This window comes from Adiantum capillus-veneris, chromosome 22 (genome assembly GCF_014529385.1).
Source record: "Adiantum capillus-veneris isolate H3 chromosome 22, ASM1452938v2, whole genome shotgun sequence".
NCBI classification, from domain to species: Eukaryota; Viridiplantae; Streptophyta; class Polypodiopsida; order Polypodiales; family Pteridaceae; genus Adiantum; species Adiantum capillus-veneris.
This window is the reverse complement of record NC_140952.1, coordinates 44,767,263-44,791,518: the sequence shown is the minus strand read 5'-3', so window position 1 is coordinate 44,791,518 and position 24,256 is coordinate 44,767,263. Positions and strand designations below refer to the sequence as shown.

At 41.9% G+C, this 24,256-nt stretch overlaps 1 protein-coding gene and 1 pseudogene across 1 annotated transcript; one reads left to right on the top strand and one right to left on the bottom strand.

Moving 5' to 3' along the window:
- Nucleotides 1-11,835: 11,835 nt before the first annotated feature.
- LOC147429248 (uncharacterized) lies at nt 11,836-17,026 on the bottom strand. Its single transcript, XM_086494997.1, has 6 exons — nt 16,961-17,026; nt 16,813-16,896; nt 16,610-16,711; nt 15,725-15,917; nt 15,574-15,614; nt 11,836-15,479 (listed from the first exon to the last, which is right to left on the bottom strand). Exons 1-6 carry the CDS (start codon nt 17,024-17,026, stop codon nt 15,372-15,374), a joined length of 594 nt encoding a protein of 197 aa, XP_086351123.1. The 3' UTR covers nt 11,836-15,371.
- A 5,990-nt stretch (nt 17,027-23,016) lies between these two features.
- On the top strand, nt 23,017-23,928 carry LOC147429247 (uncharacterized; annotated as a pseudogene).
- The last annotated feature ends 328 nt before the right edge of the window (nt 23,929-24,256 follow it).

Sequence of the window (24,256 nt, the reverse complement as noted above, 5' to 3'; positions counted from 1 at the left end):
GCTACCACCAAATTTCGCTCTTATTTATTGTCTAGACCATTCATAATCTTAACAATGGAAGAAGTATTTCCTTATGTAATGCAGCACATGGATGTTTCTTCTAGGATTTCCAAATGGCTCACAAGGCTACAAGAGTTTGACTACACAATGCAAGTGGAGAACTCCACAAGGGCTAGTCTAGGAGGTATTCTCACTCATCGCCACTATGAAAAGAAGCTAAAGATAAAGCCAAATGATCAAGATATTACACCTGTGCTGGAAGTCCCTAAGGTAGAGGAGGCTCACTCTCTTTTCTTTGATGGAGCCTACAAGAGGAAAGTGGACAAAGCTGCAGCAGGCATTGTCATCTTCAACGAGTAAGGGGACAAGGTTTTCTCCATTGGGAATCTCTTGGATTCTCACTCTAACAATGAGGCAGAATATGCAGCTTTAACTCTTGGGTTAGAGTGGTGTGTGACACAGGGCATTCAACGGTTAAATGTATTTGGTGATGCCATGCTTTTAATAAAACAAATACAAGGAAATTGGGCTTGTAAAAATCATATCTTGCTAGGCCATTTGCGCAAAGTCAAGGAACTTTTAGGGAAATTTCAAGTAGTACAATTACATCATGTCCCTCGAGCAGAAAATCAAGAAGCATATGCTCTAGCTAGAGAGAAGTTGCAAGATGTTTCAGTGGTGGGTGCTATCAAGTTGAAGCTGCCTCTCTTCCAAGGTAGCGATGCTATGCCTGACATCATGAGTTTCTTGGACACAGGAGAGTGTCCTAAGGATCTTACTAAGGGACAAAAGCAGTGGCTTGTGCGCAAGGCAACAAAATACCGCCTTATCAATGACGACCTCTACTGCAAGGGTAAGGATCAAATTCTTAGGCGTGTACCTCTCTCTAGAGAGATCACTGAAATCATTTCAAGTTGCCATGATGGTGTTTGCGGAGGACACTTTGCACTTGACATCACTAGTAGAAAGATTCTGCAAGCCGGGTTTGTATGGCTTAGTCTACATAGGGATGTGCATCATTGGTGTAAAACATGCAAGGAATGTCAAAAGGTAGGGGATAGGAGGCTCACATATGAGCCACAGACTCCTATAATCTCATATGGACCATTTGAGAAATGGGGAATTGATGCTATTGGGCCTTTGCCAAGGAGCCAATCAGGTAAATTTTATATCATCATGGGTGTGGACTACATGACCAGGTGGGCTGAAGCAGTTGCCACCACCCGGATTACAGCTAACGAAGTGGCTAAGTTCGTATTTGAAAACATTTGTTGCCGTTTTGGCACTCCTCTTGAAATAATTTCTGACAGGGGACCAGGTTTTAGAGGAGACTTTGTAGGAGAGCTAATGGAGAAGTTAGGTATCTCACGACGACACTCAACTCCCTACTACCCACAATGCAATGGTTTGGTGGAAAAGGTAAATGGTATGATCTGCAAGATCATCACTAAGCATGTAAACAATCACAAAAGTGATTGGGACAAGCATCTTATGGCTGCACTTTGGGCTTATCGCACTTCATTTCGCACATCCCTTGGGTTCACACCATATCACTTGATGTTTGGTAAGGAAGCCATTTTACCCATTGAAGTACAATTGGCTAGTCTCAGGGTGCTAGCTGGGCAGGTGGAACGTCCTAATGCTCATCTCCACAACCACATTCTTGATCTAGAGAGGCTTCAACTAGACAGAGAAGATGCTATCAACTATTATGCAGCACAGGCAGAGCAACGTCGACTTACCTTCAACAAGGGACTTAGGGCAAAAGGTCTCAAGAAAGATATGTTGGTCCTACGCTATGATAACAGGTTTGACACTAGGAAGGATAAAAAGTTTTCACCCAGATGGGAAGGGCCATTTGTCATTAGAAAGCGCTACGCCAATTGCAGTTACCGATTGATGGATGCAGATAGTAGGCTCCACAAAACACGTGTCAATGGATGGAGGTTGAAGCAGTACTTTTTGAGATTTGATCAAACACCTATGATGGAAATCCCCGAGGAGGGAGACTCCTCCACCTCAATTGAAGAAGAATCAGGTACAACGCTAGAGGCATGAATACCTCTAGCCTTAGGGGGAGGGCTAATGAGGCAAGCTTTTCCATGCATGGGAACCCCCCATATATTTTTGCCCTTTTATCAAAATATTTCCCATTATATAACTTACCTTTGATTTTTCTTCCTTTTTCACAAACGTTTTAGCCTTTATTAAATAAATAATACTTATGCTAATCAATCACGATGTAGCATAATAAGTAAGCTTTCTTTGTTGATCTCTCTTTTGACCTTAAAAATATTAAATATATATATTCTAGTATTTTCTAATATATTTTTTTCATGTATGTATATTATTCCACTCTACCAAATATTTTATTCACTAGTTTTCATTTTCAAACCTCAACCCCACTTTCAAATTTCAATAATAACTCCATCTAGATGATTGCCAATCTTTTCAACACTCTAGGTCATGTTTTCATACACATGAAGGAGCTTACACTTGAAGACAAGAGAGAAGTCTACTCAAAGGGGACCACCAAAAGACTTTTGCAGCCACAAATAATACATTATTTGGCTGAATTTTTTAAGTAAAGAAGAACCCCGAATCTGAAGGACCATTCAACATGAAAGATGTAGCTCGTGATCTCAACTTTTAGCTCAATTTTTTTCAGAATTTTTGGAGTTATGAACACGGAGATATGATTTTTGTAGTGGACCCCAGTTTTCTCGTGTAATGGTGACACAGGCCATCCCCACTTTTCTTCCTTCTAGAATGGCTATGACTCACACCACTCGACACTCCTCGCTTCGGAGCCCAAGCTCCTGTAAAGACACCTACAATTGCGATCCCTATTGAGACGCCACTCAAGACCCTATGAAAAAGCCTGAAGTGACACCTACGTTCAATCGCAACATGCAAGAGGTCTTGCCACACTCGATCGACATCAGCGACAAGTACTTGATCTTAGATGAGGACGACAAGAAGGTGATTTTACGCGTGCGCGACATATTCTCTAAGGTTTTTCGACACTACATATTATTAAATACCTAAAATGAAGTGCCCAATGAATTGAAGGACCAAGTCATCAGTATATTGCAGGACAATTTTTCCATGGCAAATCAGGAAGAGCGCTTCAATAAAGACTTAATGATGGTGCGAATGCATGAGTACTGCAAGCACAAGCACTCCAAAGTACAAAAAGCAATAAAGCATGGATGGAGCAGACCAGCTCGGCTGACTAAAGAAGTTGGAAGATTGCAAAGCAAGAAGCGTGCGAGGATCCCAACAAGTGGAAGCAACAAAGGGAGGTGGCCAGGATGCGATTAGAGGTATGAAGCTCGCACCACTTGGGGAGGGATGGATGGACATCATTTGAGGCTGATTTTAAAAGTGTTATTGCATTGCTCTCTATGTTTAGTAGTTTTGGATATTTGTAATGTTAAATTTTAACATACCCTTTTCTTTGTATGTCATGAACAATGATCAATGAGTGGACATGACCCGACACCGTACGAGCATGAGTATGTGAGCAAAAAGACCTTAAACGCTCGTATAGACATTCTGAGCTCTCGACCCAACTTGGTAATTACAAGGAGTAGAACAACACGCATGTAAGCCACGCATGTAAAGATTTACATACGCGTCGTTCCACTCTTTTAGAGTCTTCGTCTTCTTCGAAGTGGTCCGCGCGCTCGAAGAGCTCGGTGTCGACTAGACAAACTACACACTCCTTTAGGCACTGACGCTCTAACGGTGGAAGCGATGGCTGCTATGGAGGAGGCTCCACTGACATTTTCACACCGCCTCATAGTCATCGATGCTCCTTACCTCCCCCTTCTTGTCTGCCCACAAATCGTCCACGACATCGTTCTCTACTTAGACTTTGGCGCGACTATCGGCCACTCCTAGCTACACATTACCTCGCTTACTCCTCCGGGACTCACACCACTCGACACTCCTCGCTTCGGAGCCCAAGCTCCTGTAAAGACACCTACAATTGTGATCCCTATTGAGACGCCACTCGAGACCCCTACCGCAAAGCCTGAAGTACTGACACCTACGTTCAATCGCAACATGCAAGAGGTCTTGCCGTACTCGATCAACATCAGTGACAAGTACTTGATCTTGGATCAGGACGACAAGAAGATGATTCTACGCACGCGCGACCTATGCTCTCAAGTTTTTTGACACTACATAATATTAAATACCTAAAATGAAGTGCCCAATGAATTGAAGAACAAAGTCGTCAGTATATTGCACGACAAGTTTTCCATGGCAAATCAGGAAGAGCGCTTCAATAAAGACTTAATGATGGTGCGAATGACGAGTACTGCAAGCACAAGCACTCCAAAGTGCAAAAAGGAATAAAGCACGGATGGAGCAGACCAGCTCGGCTGACTAAAGAAGATTGGAAGACTCGAGAATCCGTACAAGTGAAAGCAACAAAGGGAGGCGGCCAGGATGCGATTAGATGTATAAAGCTCGCAGCACTTGAGGAGAGATGGATGGGCATCATTTGAGGCTGATTTTTTACATGGCTCTATATATTTAGTAGTTTTAGATATTTGTAATCTTAAATTTTAACATAACGTTTTCTTTGTATGTCCTGAACAATGATCAATGACTGGACATGACCCCACATCGTACCACCACGAGTATGCAAGCAAAAAGGCCTTAAACGCCCTTATAGACATTTTGAGCTCTCGACCCAACTTGGTAATTACTTAACTTTACGCTTTAAAATTTATTCTATTTTAATAATAAATTGCTAGATTGTTGAATATTTTTATATTTATACTTATAAAAAAATTATTGATTTTCTACAAAATCTAACAAATACACGACTGGTACGCAATGAGACGTCAGATTAGTCGACGCCAAGCCACCCCTAGCTAGCATTAGTCTTACTTTTATATAGCATGTATTAAGAAATGACGTGTATACGTCAATTTTATAAATGATTCACAACAATGTTATCTAGTTCTACATTATTCATAATGCAAATTTTATTATAACTCGTACATTTTGATTCAACTTAACAATTAATCAATTTTCTCCATTAGACGATTGAACGTAGCTGGCGCATTAGTCAAGCCAAAAGGCCTGACTAGATATTCATAAAGACCAAACCTTGTGCAAAACGTGGGGTCTTTAGAATATCTTCATCCACTATCCTTATTTGATGATAGTCACTTTTAAGGTCAACCCTACTGAAGTAGATAGAGCCATGTAGCTTATCAAACAGATCTTCTATCCGAAACATAGGAAATCTGTTTTTGATAGTGATATATATGGTTTAGTACTCGATAGTCACTATAAGAGGAATTGTCTATAACCGCTACCATTGCCACGGAAAAACAAAGAAAAATGGAGAGAAAAAAATTTACGGAGGTGACAATAATCGCGGCTACGATTAACGTAGTGATTTGGAAGCAATAAGCACGATATTAATTATAATAATATACCTGCTGCTATTATCGCGAATTTTACCGCGAGCACCTTTATTTTCGACCTGCATAAAACAATGTAACATCAATTGTTTTTTTGGAAGAGTATAAAAAATACCAAAAATTAAAATTGAATTTACTTTATCTTTACATTTTAATATGCAGACGATCAACTATTTAAAAAAGTTACAATAAAATATAAATAGTTGTATATACATTGTGTCACGTTGAGACTTTACAAAAGTTTAGACAAAATATTTTTATATTTAATCCTCCTCTATCTCGTCATCGTCCAGAGGCACGTACGTTTGATCACTTTGACTCTACATAAACCCAAATCAAATTAAACAATTATCAACAGCTCAAAACAATTGATACAAAATTACATTACTTGTTTAAACTTACCGCTTGTAGTGATCCAACTGCCGCGTCGAATTGCTCGTGAGAGATGTGATTGTTTTCAAACAATTACCATCGCCAAGTATCAAATTCTATATGTCGCTCCCAATATTTGACCATCTCTTTGGTTGGTCGAAAAAGAATGATATTTTTCTAAGTTAGCAATAACAATAACAAATCATCAACTACAATCTTTATAATCACCGATCGACGTTATAATTTAATCAATCTTATATATTTATCCTTCTATGCTCCCTTGCCTCATGAGCCATAGTGCGTGGGAGTTTGTCAGGCGCGAGCCTCGCGTTGTTATCTGTATGATGAGCCCGTCGCAGCTTGATCGCTCTTTTCTTGCATTGCGCACTCCCACTCCGTGTCTGCCATGTTGTCACCGCGGTAGATCCTATATGGATATCTGACCCAGTTGGCTACTGCACGCCGTACACTGGACTGCTAGTTTTTTAGAAATGTTTTTATGTAGCCCTTCAACCATTATTGTGAAAAACGTTGATTGATGGTATTTAAAAATATAGCTAACATGCGTCATCAACGTATTGTGCATGATTGGGCAGTTAGTTTCTAAACTATATAAACAGTTCTTATACGTTGAATATATAAAAATTTGTAGATGGCGTCAAAATGCTTTACCATGTGCTGTGTCGAAATCCACCTTCTTGCCATATTCAACCATGTAGTAGCACACATGCGTGTCTGACACGGGTGCGTCAATATCCTGGTCCTCTGCGTCAGAGACGGCACGCTCTGAAAGTGGGGACTCCGTTCCGCCGCCACTACCAAAACAAGCAAAACCACAAGATCCACCGCTTCGTCTCTCACAACGCTCGCTGCCCTGAGACGAGCATCGACGCGTGCACGTGTGCTTCTAGAGAAAGTTCATCAATGGTGTTCTAGCGAAGCATGAGTAGAATGGAGTGGCGTAGAACCCAGTGATGCGATGGGAGTGGGACCCTGCGATGGAAGGGGAGTAAGATGATAAGAAGCGACCGTAGATTGAGGTGTCGTCGATGCGAAGCTCTGTAGGTAAGGAGTCCCTCCTTGACTCCCCCATGGTATAGTCTGCGGAGAAAGACCATAGATCGCAAGCTTATGCGGAGTGTAGCAACCAAACAATTCCTCTGTCGAACAGAGGTACTGGTCTCGTAACGAAAGAGCCTGCTATAGATCTGGATCTACGACAGGTGGAGAAAGCTGAGAAGGGTAGCTGTAGAATGGTCATGCCTGCAGATAACAAAAATAAACATATGACACTCATGGTTTAGGATTAACTAACCTGAAACATTCTTTGTTTGTTTGCTTGTTCTCACCCTATCAAGACGAGTGGACATCACCTCCAATGGACCCAAGTTTTGATACAGTGAAAACAAACAAAGAAATAAAGAATGTTTCAGGATAGTTAATAATAAACCACAAGTGTCATACGTTTATGTTTGTTATTTGCAAACATGGCCATCCTACAGCTATCCTTCTCAGGTTCCACCCCCACCGATCATAGATCCAAATTGACAGCATGCTCTCTTTTTACAAAACAGAGGAATTATTTGGTCGCTACACTCCGCATCAACTTGCGACCTACGGTCTTTTTCCACAGACCACACCATGGGAGAGTTAGGGAGGGAATCCTTATCTACAGCGCCTCGCCCCGACGGTACCTAAGTCTACGGGCCCCTTCTTATCGTCCTACTCCTTTCCATTGCAGAGTCCTACTCACCTTCCATCATAGGGTCCCACTCCAATCACATCATAAAGTACTATGCTACTCCATTTCACTCATGCTTCGTCAGAACACCGTCGACGAACTTCCTCTAGTAGCACGCGTTGATGCTCGTCTCAGGACAACGAGCGCCGTAAGAAACGAAACGATGACCGATCTTGTGATTTTGCATGTTTTGGTAATGGTGAGAGAACGAAGTTCCCACTTTTAGAGCGTGCCGTCCCTGACACAGAGGACGAAGATACTAACGCACCCATGCCACACATGTGCGTTACTACAAGGTTAAATATGGCAGGGAGGTGAACTTTGACACAATACAAGATAGAATATTTTGACGCCATCTACAAATTCTTATACATTGAACGTATAAGAACTGTTTTGTAAAGTTTAGAGACCAACTGTCCAATCATGCACGGTACATTGAGGACGTGCTTTTAGCTAGATTTTTAAATATCACCGATCAACGTTTTTCACAACAATGGTTGGAGGGCTACATAAAGAAATTTCTAAAAAACACAGTCCAATGTGCGACACGCAGCATCCAACCAAGTTAGAGATCCAAACAGGAGCTACTGCGGTGACAACATAGCAGACGTGGAGTGAGAGTGCGTAATGCAAAAAAAGAGCGATCAAGCTGCACGACAGGCTCATCATATAGACAACAATACAAGGCTTGCGCTAAACAAACTCCCACGCACTATGGCTCACGAGGCAATGGAGCTTAGAAAGAAAAATATGTAAAATTGATTAAATTATAACGTCGATCAGTGATTATAAAAATTGTAGTTGATAATTTATTATTGTTATTGCTAACTTAAGAAAATATCACTCTTTTTCAACCAACCAGAGAGAACGACATACAGAATTTGATACTTGATGATGGTTGTTCGAAAACAATCACATCTCTCACGAGCAATTCGACGCGACGACTGGATCACTACAAGCGATAAGTTTAAACAAATAATTTTATATCAATTGTTTTGAGCTGTTGATAATAATTTGGTTTAGGTTTATGTAGAGTCAAAGTGATGAAACGTACGTACCTTTGAACGACGACGAGATAGAAGAGAAGTAATTAAAAAAATATTTTGTCCAAACTTTCGTAAAGTTCCAATGTGACACAATGTATATAAACAACTATTTATATTTTATTGTAACTTTTTTAAATAATTAATCTTCTCCATATTAAATTATCAAGGTAAAGTAAATTCAATTTCAATTCTTTGATATTTTTTATACTCTTCCAAAAAACAATTGATGTTTTCTTGTTTTATACAGGTCAAAAATAAAAGTGCTCATTTTGGACCACCCAAAATAAGATGCTCAAATTGAGTGGCCCAAAATGAACACTTTTATTTTTGAATTGTCGTTTAGCGACGATAAGCACGATAATAGCAGCGGTAAAATTCACAGTAATAGTTACCGCCACTGTTACCGCGCTTATTGCTTCCAAACCACTACCACAATCGTAGCCGCAGTTATTGCCGTCTCCGTAATTTTTTCTCTCCATTTTTCTTTTTTTTTTCGCGGCAATGCTAGCGGTTATAGATAAGTTCTTTTATAATGAATTTAATAGTGCTAAGTTGACACCAATTCCTATCGAGCTTGTTAATAGCTCAATAATTGTTAAACCATAGACAAGTCTAAAAAGACTCCATTATTAAGACCGTAGTTCTCGATCGTGTCTCCCGAACCTTGTAAACAAGCATGCCAATCGAGATAATAAATCACAGTTCTACTTACCCTATTTCAATGAAGGTAGAGAAGAAAAAAACATAAGCTCTAATCACTATCTCTCTCTACACTCTTTTTATAGAGAAGGGTAGGATGAGAGCAATAAAATACAAAGAGATCAATAAGAGATCTATCTACTCCCATGGCTCTCTCCCTGTACTCTCTCTTTCTCTACCTCTCTCGTCCTCTCTTTCTCTCCCTCACGGTCGCGGGAGAGATTAATCTACTCTATATAAACAACCTACAATAAAAAATCATAAACCTTACTTAATCCATGTTCAATCATACGGACAAATGAACGAGGTATGTGCACTTTCTCTATCTCTTATTGGTTTAGTCTTTATACTTGTGTGTATACGCGCATACGTGTGTGTGCGCGCGTGTGTGAAAGACAATAGGGAAAGGGAAGAGCGGGGGGTTATATATTTGCCTTGACTTGTACAGACGGTTGACGATTAGGTTGAGCGTCCAAAGTAGATTGAGGTAATACGCCTTCGAAAACTGCTTCGAAAGTGGTCGGAAATTGTGTGTGTGTGAAATAGTCCTTCTATATGTGATCTACTCTAATAAATATTTAGTGTATAGAGCACGCTTTTATTTCTACTAATTTTAAAGGTTTTAATATAAAAAAATTTGTACCATTTACTATTGAAAAGTTAGCCATCTACTTTAGTAACTACTTATTGTTCTTTATTTAAGAATATTTTTAATCATTTCTCTATATTTTTCTATTAAAAATATAGTTGACATCTATTCCTTTTTAAGACACATGATTTATTAAATTTTTTTGACTTAACATGTCTTTCTTCACGCGTGTGCAAGATTGAGATAATCATAGCTCTCTGAATGGCCCTGAAGGTGATCGAATACTCAAAAACAAACTCCCTTGTCATTGTGCCAAGTGCAAAAGGAAAATCCTTCGATTGAAGCACATTGCTTTGAAGCACGTGGAGAACAAAGAGCTTTGACGTTCTCGAAAAAACGCTCGAGTAAATGAGAGCGTCGTCCATCCCTCGCTTGAGGAGGTCCCCCATTGGTCTGTGCACACAAGGCCGAAAGACAACAACAAGGGCTATTGGACAAAGACATGCCACATGGTAACCCTCCCACTAGCTCTACTTCGATAGCTCCTACACACGGGTCTCAAAGACACTTTCAGCTCGAGGATGAGCACATGTTTCACATGGTTGATGGGTTATTGGCTCACGAAGGCAACAGGTGCGAGGAGGATTGTTGATTATGCACTCAATGGACATCAACAATGGAGGAAAGATTGTTTTGACGAGTGTCTCAACATCTCTTTACGATGGTGCACAGTACTCGATGCTTTGGGCATCGTTAAGAGTTCCTCAACTTGCAAGAAAAATACGATCGGAACAATGCAAGTGTAGATGCAGTCCATTGGTAAGTTCTATCCATGGCTTTTTATACATGGCTCTCACTTCATGGTGGGCTTGCATTTGTATTAATAATCTCTTTTCCTTGTAGCTTGATGGGAAAACTTCTTCCTAGAGATCACCACAAGCCTCCGGATCGCCGCCGACATAGATCATGTCATTTTGCACTTGGCATGAAGTATGAGCACATCACGGGTGCGCCAACAATTACATACTATACTGCAGTGAACATATACATGCTACCTCATGTCCCGTATACAAGGAAGCACGTTACAAGATCGGAGTGAGCGGAATGCATCTACCACGTAAGGTATTGGAAAATTTTCCACTAATCCCTCACATTCAACACATGTTTAAAACCAAGTCACCGTGGAGCTTTTCACATGGCACACCAACCATCGCTCAAATGATAGAATGATGTGTCCCTATCGATTCACCTCCATGAAGGCACATAAAGACTCAATGACCAGAGTTTCGACTAGAGCCTCACCCTTGAGACTTGGACTGATAAGCGACGGTGATAATCCCTTTGGCACCAAGTCCACTTCATGGAGCACTTGGCTTGTGGTGATCACCAACTACTATATTCCACCATGGAAGACAACCAAGAAGGGCCAGAGAAGTACAAGGTGAAGAATATTGATATCGACCTCGAACCCCTCAACGAGGAGTTGGAGGAGTTATGAAGAGGCATTTCCATTGTAGATGTCTCACCTCAAAAGAGAAGAAAGAATCCATTGCGAGGGAAATCCTTATGTGGACTATGCACGACTATCCTAAGCTTGGAGAGATTTCTGGTATGTTATTTTCATTCTCCTCTCATTGTCATTTGTAGTTTGAAGCTTCTATCTAGCAATGTGAAATATGTACAGGGTTGTCCACATCATCAGGCCACAATGTCTGCCCTACTTGTGGGCCATCATCGGTGACAGAGAAAACAAATGTCTTGCACAAGTTAATCTATACAAACAACCATCATTTCTTACCTCCGAGACCATAGCAAATACAAAGCTCCAACAAATGGAGAGACGCATCTAAAGCACACGATGATAGATTGGGAAATTATTTGAGAAGAGCACTATAATAGTAATCCGACTCTGGCTACTTTACCAAAAGGTATGTCAAGGTATTCCATATAAATAAAGCTTTCCATATTGAAAATACTTAAAAATACAACACCACATCTCATGTACATATTCAAGAATGTAGCTCACACCCTGTGGGACCACATTATTGACAAAAACGATTCATTGGAAACAAGAAAGAATTTGAGGGCCTTGTAATGTCTCCTCGTCTCTCGTCACTCCACGTCAAGCTCCCAATGAAAAGAATGTGCATCCTAAAACGCCATGGATGCTAACAAAAGAAGAGCTAGATCAAGTGAAGGGTTCCATTACGTCTATTTGCACACCAAGAAGATAAATGAGGTCATTAAAGGGAGCTTACACAAAATCAAAGAAAGGTGAAAGCATTCAATTGTATGGGGTTGAAGTCCCATGATTGAAACAAGATGCTACAAATAATTCTCTCTTCCTCTCCCCCAATTTGTCTAATATTGATTTGTGTAGATGACTCTCTCACTTTCTTGTTTACTATTTTGACATTATAGTTCGTTTTGTCGATGAGTATGTGCAAATACCAGGACAAGAAAGTGAAGAAAGCTATTTTCAAACTCGGAGATTTAGTAAGATACACCAGATCTCTACTCGACTAAACTTTTCTATGTACACAATGCCCTCAATAAACACTTAGCGTACTCTTGTGTATTTTCTTGTAGATTTGTAAACTCCAAAGAAATTGAAATAGATACCATACCTTTTGCTCAAACACTTGCAATGGAAACCATGTGCACCACTGAGGATGTATTTCCTCGATCAATTCTTCTTAGCTAAATCCACCTCTTGAAGAGATCGCTATATGTGGAGTAGTACATGCACGATAGATGTTCTTTTTAGAGAGAATTTTAAACTCTCAAAGATTTTGTGCGGCTACAGTCCCAATTAGAGGCATGTATGAACAAAGAGTGGATCATGCAAGGGACATCTGTTTATATTTCAGAGTATTTGACACAAGTTGATCCCTCAACGCCTCGCATGTGGTCAGACGAGGAGGATGCAAGGATGCCTTCACACTTACCAAGTGGAAAGGGGAAGTTTATGAAGGATTGTATAGGTTCAAAGGGGATCAACATACTTTCTACGAGTGTGTTGAACCCTATGCTAGAAAGTTGACTAAGCATAAGAACCTCTATGCAGTCACATATACAAGTACCCAAGGAGTGCAAGTTTTGATGGTAGATAAGTATGGATGAGAATACAAACTTGTTGATCCTATGGACCTAGAAAAGGTATACATGCAAAGGTGTAGATCATATATAAAAAAAGATTCCACCAAGATTTTCTCCAAGACAAGAAGAGAGAGCAAGAGACGTCTTTGTAAGAGACCCCAAATTGATCCCCACGTGTATTTTGGAGGTAGTCCATGTGTACACATTTGCAAATTGTGGCATCCTTCTTAAGTGTCCAATCGATCCCATCCTCAATACATCATTGATCCTCACAAAGCTACCTTACCTATCAATTATGGACAACTACACAAAATCTTGTAGAGACCGATTTAACATATTTTGTTGTGAACCCTTTAGGTCACATTGGTGCATTTTGATTACAGCTTCCACAATATTTTGTGGAAAAACTTAGCAAAGACCCTTGTAATTGGTGAATAAATGCTCCTCAAATACCCAAAATTATCACTATAAGCTTAAAAGTTGGTTGAAATTCCCCAAGATATCTCTCAAGACATTAGTTTTTGGAAGATATCATACGAAAATTGATGCTCTTATAATCACAATAGAATTTCAACTTATAAATGTGATAGAATTAGGACTTTAGGCACATTGAGTTAAATATTGTAATCCAACTTCTTTGAAAATTTAGGCAATCTATCCAAAATTTATTCGTGTATTTTCAAAAGTTTTCAAAGAAAGCAGGTTGCTTTTATAGTTGCTTTCCAAAAAGTTTCCATGAAGGAGGTTATGTCAACATTGCAATTGTCCATACAAGGACCCAAGGATATATTGTTCTCAGAGGGCTCCCCCATAGGCTCTTTAAGGAGCAAGGACCAATTATTTTTTGGAGGGCCCTTAAAAATAACATCCAGCTTCCCATACCCCCCCATATCCCCAAACGTGACTTGCTATAGCCCTTTGCTTTTATTCTATTTCTAGCATCCCTACCCCTTTTACCTCTTATAGCCTATCCAAATGGTGCTTCTTTGGATGTAGGGGGTGGTTGAGACAACCCCCTACCTAAATTGTAGCAGTCACTACAGGTTACCCCCAAAGTTTGTGGAAGAGGATGCCATAAAAGTAGGGAAAGCTATGGGACATACATTTTCGTTTTTGAGGGCCCTCTACAAACGCTTTTAGAGGGTGTATGGGGGAGCCCTCTCAATCATTTGTTCAATACTCGCGTAACTTAAAGATGAATCTTTATAAAGAAAATCTGACATTAAGCTAATTGAAAATTCAAGCAATACAACCAAAGTTTATATAGATGAATTTCTAAGATTTGAGGGTATCCTTCTTTTGTTTTCTTGTTTTCTCTCTTTTTTGGTCATTCACCTAAAATTCCACACAATGCTGTCGTGTGAAAATATTCAAACAAATTTTGAAGAGTTAATGATGAAGACATAGATAATGTCCTCTTCCTTAGAGTCTTTTCTACAAAATATTGTAGAAAAGCTTATGAAAGATTTTCATGGATGTTGTTTTCCTTGGAAGGACTTTGCTACAAAATATTGTTGTTGAAAATAAAGAGACTTTCATGGGTGTTCAATCGTGCAAATTCAGTGTTCCTATCCATACATCAGCATTCTTTTTTCCTACAGATTTGATTTAAATCTCTCTAAAATCTACCTGACAAGTTTTTTAACAGACTTGCACCATACAAAACTTGCCAAAAATTGATAATCGAGTCTTTGACTCAAACTAGTCTCTCCGAGAAGAGAGACCCTTCCATCAGTTTTACAACCTCTAAATTATACACAAACAAAACACATACCTGGAACGATCACAAAAATGTGATTGGTCATGGCAGACCTCATGAATTCTTCTGCATTGATCTTCTCTTTTGAGCATTATGCGCTTCACGTTGAATTACTACTTAGCATATACCTCCCTCAAAATCTGTCATTGACTGCTGTTGCAGCATCATCAAGATTCCCACCTTCCCTGTTTGAAACTCTCTCTCTCTCTCTCTCTCTCTCTCTCTCTCTCTCTCTCTCTCTCTCACACACACACACACACACACACACCCCATTAACCGTACCACAAAAGCCTCTAAGCAGCAAACCAGTACAACAGCCAAAGCATAAAGGCCAACAAACTAGACAATTAAGAAAGAAAAACCTCCTGAAGAGGATAAAACATGCTCTGGCAACCCTGAAAGCCAAGGAGAGGGGCTTCCATTGTTAGGAGGAGACAATAAACCACCAGCACTAAATATGCACAGTGTTGAGTGAGCTTGCCCATATGATAACTGTCAGCATACTAAAGTGTGCACGTCAAGTGCAAACTTACTTCAACAATGTCATAGAGATTGAAACAACTACTTGAACTTCCTCCTTACACAAGAAGACCACAAAACGACATACCATCAGTGTTGATCATAAAAAGAAGCTGATGCTGCAGTGTGAATCTTCATGGTGCTGCAACTGCAGGCATAGACTATCCAAACTCCATTGCTTCAGAATGTACAAACAGGAAGTAGTTACCTGCAAAAGTGGAGTGAGATGGAGGCTTTCCAAAACCAAAAATAACTAGCAAAATAGTAGATACATAGGAACCGGCAAGGCAAGATGGAGGTGCCTGCATGGGTCGCAACTGCCTATTTTCTGAAAAGATCGTGCCTGCATGGGTCACACTCATCTATTGTTTGGAGAAATCATGATGTTATGTTGTTTGAAGCATCTGTTGAGAAAAGCATCTGATGGTACCACCACAGTAACAAGTCCTCAACCTTGACAAGCCTTGAAATGGATCAGGTCAAGACATCTTTGCAACAATGGAAAACCCAATTCACATCCAGGTGAAGAAGTGGGCTCCTCCTTGCACTCTATCGTTTCTTTCATAAAATCAGCGGTGCTCAGCACCACAACACATTTAGTGAGCAGTGGTTTTGAAAGTGTCACAGGATTACAATTAGACATGTCCTGTACAATGAAAATCACTGCTATGATGATCAACACATAAAAAGAGTATAATTTGGATGCAGCCCATTCAGCTAATCTGCGCACTAAACTACAACTTTGCATGCAGAAGTGTGACTAATTCTCACGCCATCGGTTTCCTCTGATAACAGCTCTCTCTCTCTCTCTCTCTCTCTCTCTCTCACACACACATGGTGACACACCCCGTTGCAGGGGGTTAAGCAGCTCAGTAATAAAAAGAGCACACGAGGAGAAGAAGCACTAGAGTTGAAGACGAACGAAGATACTAGAAGAAAGGGTTTGGCAAAAAAGTGGGATCGCGAGCAAAAGCAGAGAGTGCAAAGTGGGAGATACAGTAGGAGAAAGAGGCGTGCATCATGATCAGGTCAGTGCAAGGAAAAGGCTGTGGAGCGGAGAATAAACGCAGGCTTGACTGAAAACGAACCACAGAGGAAAGCAAAAGCTGGAAAAAAGCTGATGAAAGAGAGAGACAACCCCCCGTGCTGCATAGTCTGCTCATGCATGTGCAGCAGACAAATCAGAATGATGGACTTTCGCAGCTTGCCATGTTCGAGCTAAAGAAAGAGCACATGAAAGAGGGTAGGTTGTGCTAGCTTACCAGTGCAAAGAATCTGCACGGATGATTCTGCTTGGCTTATATGCAAATTAACAGGGCACAAATGGCGATAGCAAACCTGTGTGAGGGAACGAAAACGAGGAAGAGAATGATGAGCATTGTGCGGGAACGGAGGGTCCGTGCTGTCTTCTTCTGGTGGAAATTGGCAGCAGCGCCCCGCCTAGGTTTTAACTTCGAAGTTTGCACTTTGCAGTCTGCTTGTCTCGAGAAACGCCATAGTCATCAAAGGTCGTCAAGGCAACCGTGCACGAGTGCGCGTACCGCTGGAAATGTTTCTTTTCCCAACTCCGACGACGCCGAGAGGAGTTTGGCCTCTCCCACTCCAGCCAGCCAAGCCAAATATGGCTGGCCAATCAAAAGCTAATAAGCGCAACGGTTACGAATCCCTGTGCCTGCTATATTCAGCAACTGCGTTTCGGTCCTCCACACCTGCTGCGTTTCGCTCATATCCAATAGCTCTGCGTTTCGACAGCATCACGAGCCCTTGTTAATTGGCTGAAGCGAAGGTATTTCAACCCCCCGCCCCAACCCAACAACACACGCTTTGCTTGGGGATTACACATACACACACACTTATGCTTTTCCAAAAAACGTCTTCTCTACATTTCTTACACACACAGTAGTGCACCTCAAGGAGTATTGCACCTCAAGTTTAATTGTTTAATGCTTTTTCAGAAAATGTCTTTTGTGCATTTCTTGCACACACAGTAGTGCACCTCAAGGAGTATTGCTTAGTTTAAGAGTACTCTGCTATGCATTTCCAAAAAAAAAAAAACTAAATAGAGAGCATGTATTTCAATAGATTGTCTTTTGGTTTTAGAGGAGGGTCTCCCAATAAGTGAAATGCATGTATTCCTTCTTGAGTCTATGAATGGATATTTGCAGGTCAAAATCCAATGAGTCACTACAATGTACACATCCCGAAGCGACCTAGGGGTGGTCAACGAACGGGTAGAGTTAATGAGGGAGGGTTAGACAGCCAAGAGAGTGTAAAGAAAGAGAATGCAAGAGAGCTACACAAGACAAGCACAAAGCACATAGAGATGAAAAGCTTCTTCTTCTTTTCACAGAAAAGAGAGTACAAAATGACTAAGTGCTAAAACTGAAAGGTAGCACATATGTACATGCGGTCACTAAGTGTGAACTCGCTAGAAGCGCACTACGCTGGCACTATAAGTGTAGTCCAACTGTAGAATCACTGGCAGAGATCCTCCGTGTCGGTCACCTAACGCGCCAGTGAATAAATGTCGTAAGCGGCCAAGACCCATAGTGAATGCCAGCTCAAGATGTAGAGCTCGACATCTCAACACTCCCCCTTGAGCTCTGCATGTCGCAGAGTCCAAGCATAGTCCGGAAACGTCGAAGCTTCTCAACTCCGAGGGCCTTGGTAAAGATATCCGCTATTTGCTCCTTTATGCTCACGTAGACCAAGTCGATGTCGCCCGCCAACACTCGCTCTCGAACGTAGTGGTAATGGACCTCTATGTGCTTGGTCCTGGCATGGATCACTGGGTTCCTATCCAACTGCATGCTGCTGAGGTTGTCACAATGGATGACAATCTGTTGGTCCACCTGCACTCCCAAGTCCTCAAGTAATGTGTGTAGCCAAGCTACCTTGCACGCCGCAACTGCTGCACCTCTGTACTCGGCCTCTGTGCTCGATAAAGCAACCGTAGGCTGCTTTTTGCTGCTCCAAGTAACAGCAACACTCCCAAAAGAGAACATGAAGCCACTCGTAGATCTCCTATCAACAATGCTACCTGCCCAATCTGCATCTGTATACCCATACAATGCTAATGGCGCATCTGCTGCATAGAACAATGCGTAGTCAAGAGTCCCTTGCACATACCGAAGTGTGCGTCGTACTCCATCCAAGTGTGGCTTCCTCGGAAGCTGCATGAACTGACTCTCTAAGCCTACTGTGTAGCTCAAGTCTTGCCTCGTGATAGTCAAGTAGATTAGACTACCCACAATCTTCCTGTACATCTTGACATCCTCAACAACATCACCCTTCTCTGCACTAAGCTTTGCATTCACATCCAAGGGAATAGAAATTGGCTTACAATCAGCCATACCATACTTTGACAACATGTCCAAAGCATATTGTCTCTGTGACAACCATACACCCTCTGGAGTCCTGATCACCTCAATGCCAAGAAAGTAGCGCAACTCGCCCAAATCTTTCATTTCAAACTCCTGTTTGAGAAGAACCTTCACATGGTCAATCTCCATAGCATTGTCACCCACAATAATAAGTTCATCTACATATATGGTAATGACCACAATCCCCACATCACTCTCACGTACATAGAGTGAATGATCAGCATGAGCTCTCATAAAACCAATACTGACAAGATACTTGGCAATCCTGTCATACCATGCTCTAGAGCCCTGCTTCAAACCATACAAAGCTTTGGGAAGCCTGCATACATAATCTGGGTAACCTGGATCGACATAACCAGGTGGCTGATCCATATACACTTCCTCTTGCAACTCACCATTCAAGAAGGCATTCTTTACATCCATTTGATGCATAATCCATCCTCTAGATGCAGCCAGTGCTATGACAGCTCTCACAGTCGTCATCTTTGCCACTGGAGCAAAGGTCTCCTCATAGTCTATGCCATACGTCTGTGCATAACCCTTTGCGACTAGCCTTGCCTTGTGACGCTCAATGTTACCATCAGCCTTATGCTTGGTTTTATACACCCATTTACAGCCAATAGCTTTCTTGCCACTTGGCAATGGCACCAACTCCCATGTGTCGTTTGCTTCCAATGCAGCCATCTCTTCATTCATTGCATCATCCCAATGCACATTTCCAACTGCATCCTCAAAACATGTGGGCTCCACATCCTGTATCACCTTAGCCATGTAGGCTTGGTGATGCGCTAGATACCCATCATAAGTCAATTTCTGAACTGGATTTCTGACTCTGTTAGATCTGTGCGGTCCTGGGTCACTCCTTTGCCCTCTAGCATCTTCTTGTACTTTCCTTACACCAGGTGTCCTGACAGCCGGAATTCCAAATTCCTCATCAAGACTTTGTTCAGAACCATCTGAATCCATGTCTACATGTGAAAAACCTGATGATGCATCAGCCATAAAGGGAGGTTCATCAACCTTTTCCTTTCCTTTTTGTGATACATTCCCTGTACTTGTTGGTGGAGTAACCTGCGTACGTAGTCTACCATTCCATGGCTTCTCAACAGAGCCATGAGAAGAGGACTCTTGTGGTCCACTCAAAACCTATGAGTGTGGCCTCACATTTTGTACAACCACATCATCTTTTACATCAGCCCCAATAGTGCCATGTGAATTACTGTACCAGCTGCTCATCTCATCAAAGACTATATCTCTGCTCACTCGTAATTCTCGTGTAGTAGGATTGTAGCACCTGTACCCCTTCTGTTCAAGGGAATATCCCACAAGAATACATTTCTCTGCTTTGGGATCCAATTTCCTACGCAACTCATCTGGTACATGCACGTAAGCTATGCAGCCAAACACTTTCAAGTGTGCCAAATCAGGCTTTGTACCTGTAAACTTTTCCTCAGGTGTTACATCATGCACCGCAGTTGTAGGTGTCCTGTTCATAATGTACACAGCTGTATTTACAGCTTGAGCCCAAAAATGATGAGGCATGTTCTTCTCATTCATCAATGCACATGCAACCTCTGCAATGTGCCTATTTTTCCTTTCTGCGACCCCATTCTGCTATGGAGTACATCTGCATGTAAACTGCTTGCGTATACCATGCATTCGCAGAAAATCTGAAAAATCATTGGAGAAGTACTCTCCCCCTCCATCTGACCTCAATGTCTTGATTTGCATATCTTTCTCCTTCTCAATCATGACTTTGAAGTCTTGAAAGTGACCAAACACCACTTTTGTTACGCATGAAGTAAACCCATACTTTCCTTGTATGGTCATCAATGAAAGAGACATAATACCTGCAACCATGTATACTTGCAGTATCGATTGGACCCCAAACATCTGTGTGCACCACCTCAAGTGGCTTTTTACATACATTGCGCTCATGTGGAAATGAGTCCTTTGACTGTTTTCCAAACTGGCATGCTGCACACACTTTATGCATACCATCCACCTTGAATTTGGGCAAACCTTTTACAATCTGTTTTGAATGCATGCTGCGCAATCTCTGCTCATTGACATGGCCAATGCGTTTCTGCCAAATGTCAACATCAGCCACAACACCTGTGCCCTGTGCAAATAATGCAGCTTCTACCTCAAGCATGTCTACATTCAGCATAAACATTCTGCCCACACATTTGCCCTCTATGATCAGCTTACAGCCATTCTGGAAATCTTCTACATAACAGCCATTTGGATTGAAGCGAACCTGCAAACCCTGCTCAACCATTTGTCCAACAGAAACAAGATTCTTTGTAATGTTTGGGACATGAAGTACATCTTCTAAGTACTTTGATTTCCCACTCTTCGTATTTAGAGGTATGTCCCCTACATGAGCAATGGGGTGAGCTGTGTCATCTCCTGTCTGCACATAGCCTGACACATCTGGTTTGCGCATATCTCTAAACCACTCTCCACGAGACGTCATGTGATTAGAGGCACCTGAATCCACATACCAAACATCATCTTTGGTGGAATTCTCTGCAGTCATTGTATTCATTACATGCTGCATAACAAACATTCGCTCGTTTTTGCTGTCATCTGCATCTCTACTAGTAGATGCATAGTTGCCCTACTCTCTCTTTCCACTTGCTTTTCCCTTTGGACAGTCACGTGACATGTGACCTCTTTCACCACAAGTCCAAAATTCTCTGCTATCTGCAGTATGTTGCTGCCTGCTTGATCCTGCACCACGACCTCTTTGACTCCCCCTGTCTTGAGACCGGTTTCCCCTGCCACCTGTATTTTTTTGATTTGATTGACATTCTTGAAATTGGCCCCTGCAACCCCTTGGGACTCGACCACGACCTCTACCTCTACCTCTGTTGGAGTTAGAATAGAAGGCCTGTTCAGAATTATTTCTGCCATGAGAAGAAGATGTGTCAAGGTTCTTCTCCTCAAGAATAAGCATAGAAATCAAATCTTGGAACACGGGGATGTCGTCTCTTATATTCATGGAAGACCTGAAATGTACATACTCATCTCCTAGACCATCCAATCATGCACGGACAATGTCATCATCTTCCATTGAGACTTTAATAGATCCAAGAGCCTCAATGATACTCTTGATCTTCAAGGCATAATCATTGATGGAGAGGTTGTTCCTCTTAACCTGATTTAGCTCCGACTTTAGTTGAAGCTTCCTGGCGTTGGTGTTCACCTCGAACACTCTGCCTAAGTTTTTCCATGCAATGGCAGGGGTTTTAGCATCCTGTAGATAGCCCATCATGCCATCTGTGATGCCCATAGAAAGCCAATACATCACTTTGCTCTGGCCTTGTTGCCAGTCCCTCAAAGCTTTCCTTTGTTCTGCTGTAGCATTTGCTTCGGGAATCTCTGGTTCCTTTTCATTGTCTCCTTCTACATAGTCCCAATAACCTTTTCCTTTTAGGAAATTTGTTATTCTGAACTTCCATGCAAGGTAGTTATTTTTCTCAAGCTTCTCAGTAACAATCTGACTGAAACCGTCAGACATCTTGAAGCACTAAGACAAAATAGCTGCAATCTGCAAAAACCTGCAAATCTGTTGAACCTGCTATCGTGGTACCTGTAACGCTTTCTACACTCAACGAGTGTCCACAATCAAGCGTACATACAACCACTGTACTTCTACAGTAAATCTATGTGTACTGCACTTTGGACACCTGTTCAGAAAGGAAGGGATTGTGATGCTCTTGCTCTCTTAGCCTCTCTTGCCTGCACCAGGCTCTGATACCATGTAAAGAAAGAGGATGCAAGAGAGCTACACAAGACAAGCACAAAGCACACAGAGATGGAAAGCTTCTTGTTCTTCTCACAGAAAAGAGAGTACAAAATGACTAAGTGCTAAAACTGAAAGGTAGCACATATGTACATGCGGTCACTAAGTGTGAACTCGTTAGAAGCGTACTAGGCTGGCACTATAAGTGTAGTCCAGTTGTAGAATCACTGGCAGAGATCCTCCGTGTCGGTCACCTAACGCGCCAGTGAGTAAATGTCGTAAGCGGCCAAGACCCGTAGTGGATGCCAGCTCAAGATGTAGAGCTCGACATCTCAACAGAGAGTGTTCCTTCGAGAGAGACTAGTGGGTTGGGTGGTAACGAAACAATGTCTGAAATCCAAATAAACGAAGACCTAGGGTTTATGCAGTTGCTTCAAGAGGATGGTTGGGGGGGCTCATTGAGTGAGGGTCAGTCAATTGAGAACATAGGATTGAGCCAGCCGACCACCCCTTTCCAGCCAAGTGTTGTCCCGGGTGTTTCCTTCATATGCCCAAGACCCCAGCCTACATCAGTTTCACCGTTGATTCCTCAAGGCTTCAGGCCTCCTCGCATGGGGGCTTCTATGACCATGCCCGTATTGAATGTTAGGCCTTCTCTTCTGTCCACTGTCCCATCGATTGTTCCATTGCGTCCTCCTGTGACCTCATCTAGTGAGTCGACCAAGGGGGCTAAACGCCCTCGTGTGGCGATACCAGTCTGGGACGAGACCGCAACATCGACCTTGCTTAAACACTACGAAGACCGATGGTCTCATGTGAACAAAGGCAATTTGAGACCGAAAGACTGGGACGAAGTTACATTGTAATTAAACAATGAGATAACTGGCACCTTTACAGCAGAGCAGGTCAGGAACTACATAGACACTCTTAGAAAAAAATATAAAAAAGAAAAATATAAAACAAGAACCACTGGGGGGGTAAGGTCCACATGGGAATACTTCGAGGTGGTCGACACTTTTTGGTCATCCACTCCACGATGTGTGGGAATTCCCGGAGCCTTTGATAGTGATAGCTCGCAAAGCACTCATGCAGGGAGTTAGGGCAGTCAACAGGGAAATGGCTGCAATGAATGAGAGGATGAGGGGGAGGGAGAGATTGGTGGGGAGACAGGGGGCGAGGGTCGAGGCGAGGGTGAGACTATTGTAGAGGAGACTGCGAGTGTGGTAGGTGTAGTGGATGCGGGGGATGCAACACGAATCCCTCAGGTCGATAACCTTCCTGGAGTTAAAGTGCAAAAAGTGAAAGAGCCCAAACGCACATCGCTAGGATCTATTGCCAAAGTGCTCGGGGAGGGGATGAAAGGGATGGCTCAAACAATGAAAGACTGCGAGAAGGAGCGGGCTGCCCAAGAGGAAAGATTGTTGAAGCTCAGGATGGACAAGGAGGCTCCACGAATGGAGATGTACATAAAATTTCAACTGGACCTCGCAAAGATTGTCACCAAACCCAAGGTACTTTACTAATCACCGTAAAATTGTTTCTAAGGGAGGGAGGGAGGGAGGAATTAAATGGAATCAGAGTTTTGCTTGGTATTATTTTTTAATGCATCATTTTGTTTTTTAGAAATGTAGGATGGATGATAATGATGCAGCTGAACTGCTTCTTTTGTTGTTGCTAAATTTGCATCTTGTTTCCCCTAGTGAGGAAGACCCAGGGCAAGATCGTAGGAGGCATAGAATGCAATCTATGTATTTTTGTTTGATTGGTTGTGTAGTCTGTTGCATTGCATCCATGTTTGGTTTGATAGAGGATGGTTTAGTTGGTATGGAGCCACGGATGTGGTGGTGCTTC

Bases quoted from the DNA above. Each gene is read 5' to 3' on its own strand.
- LOC147429248 (XM_086494997.1), bottom strand. From the start codon at position 17,026: ATGCTGTCGAAACGCAGAGCTATTGGATATGAGCGAAACGCAGCAGGT. The intron at 15,615-15,724 runs GTTGAGGACTTG...TGACCCATGCAG, and splicing joins CCATTTCAAGGCTTGTCAAG to GCACGATCTTTTCAGAAAAT. The intron at 15,480-15,573 runs GCACCTCCATCT...CCACTTTTGCAG, and splicing joins GGCAGTTGCGACCCATGCAG to GTAACTACTTCCTGTTTGTA.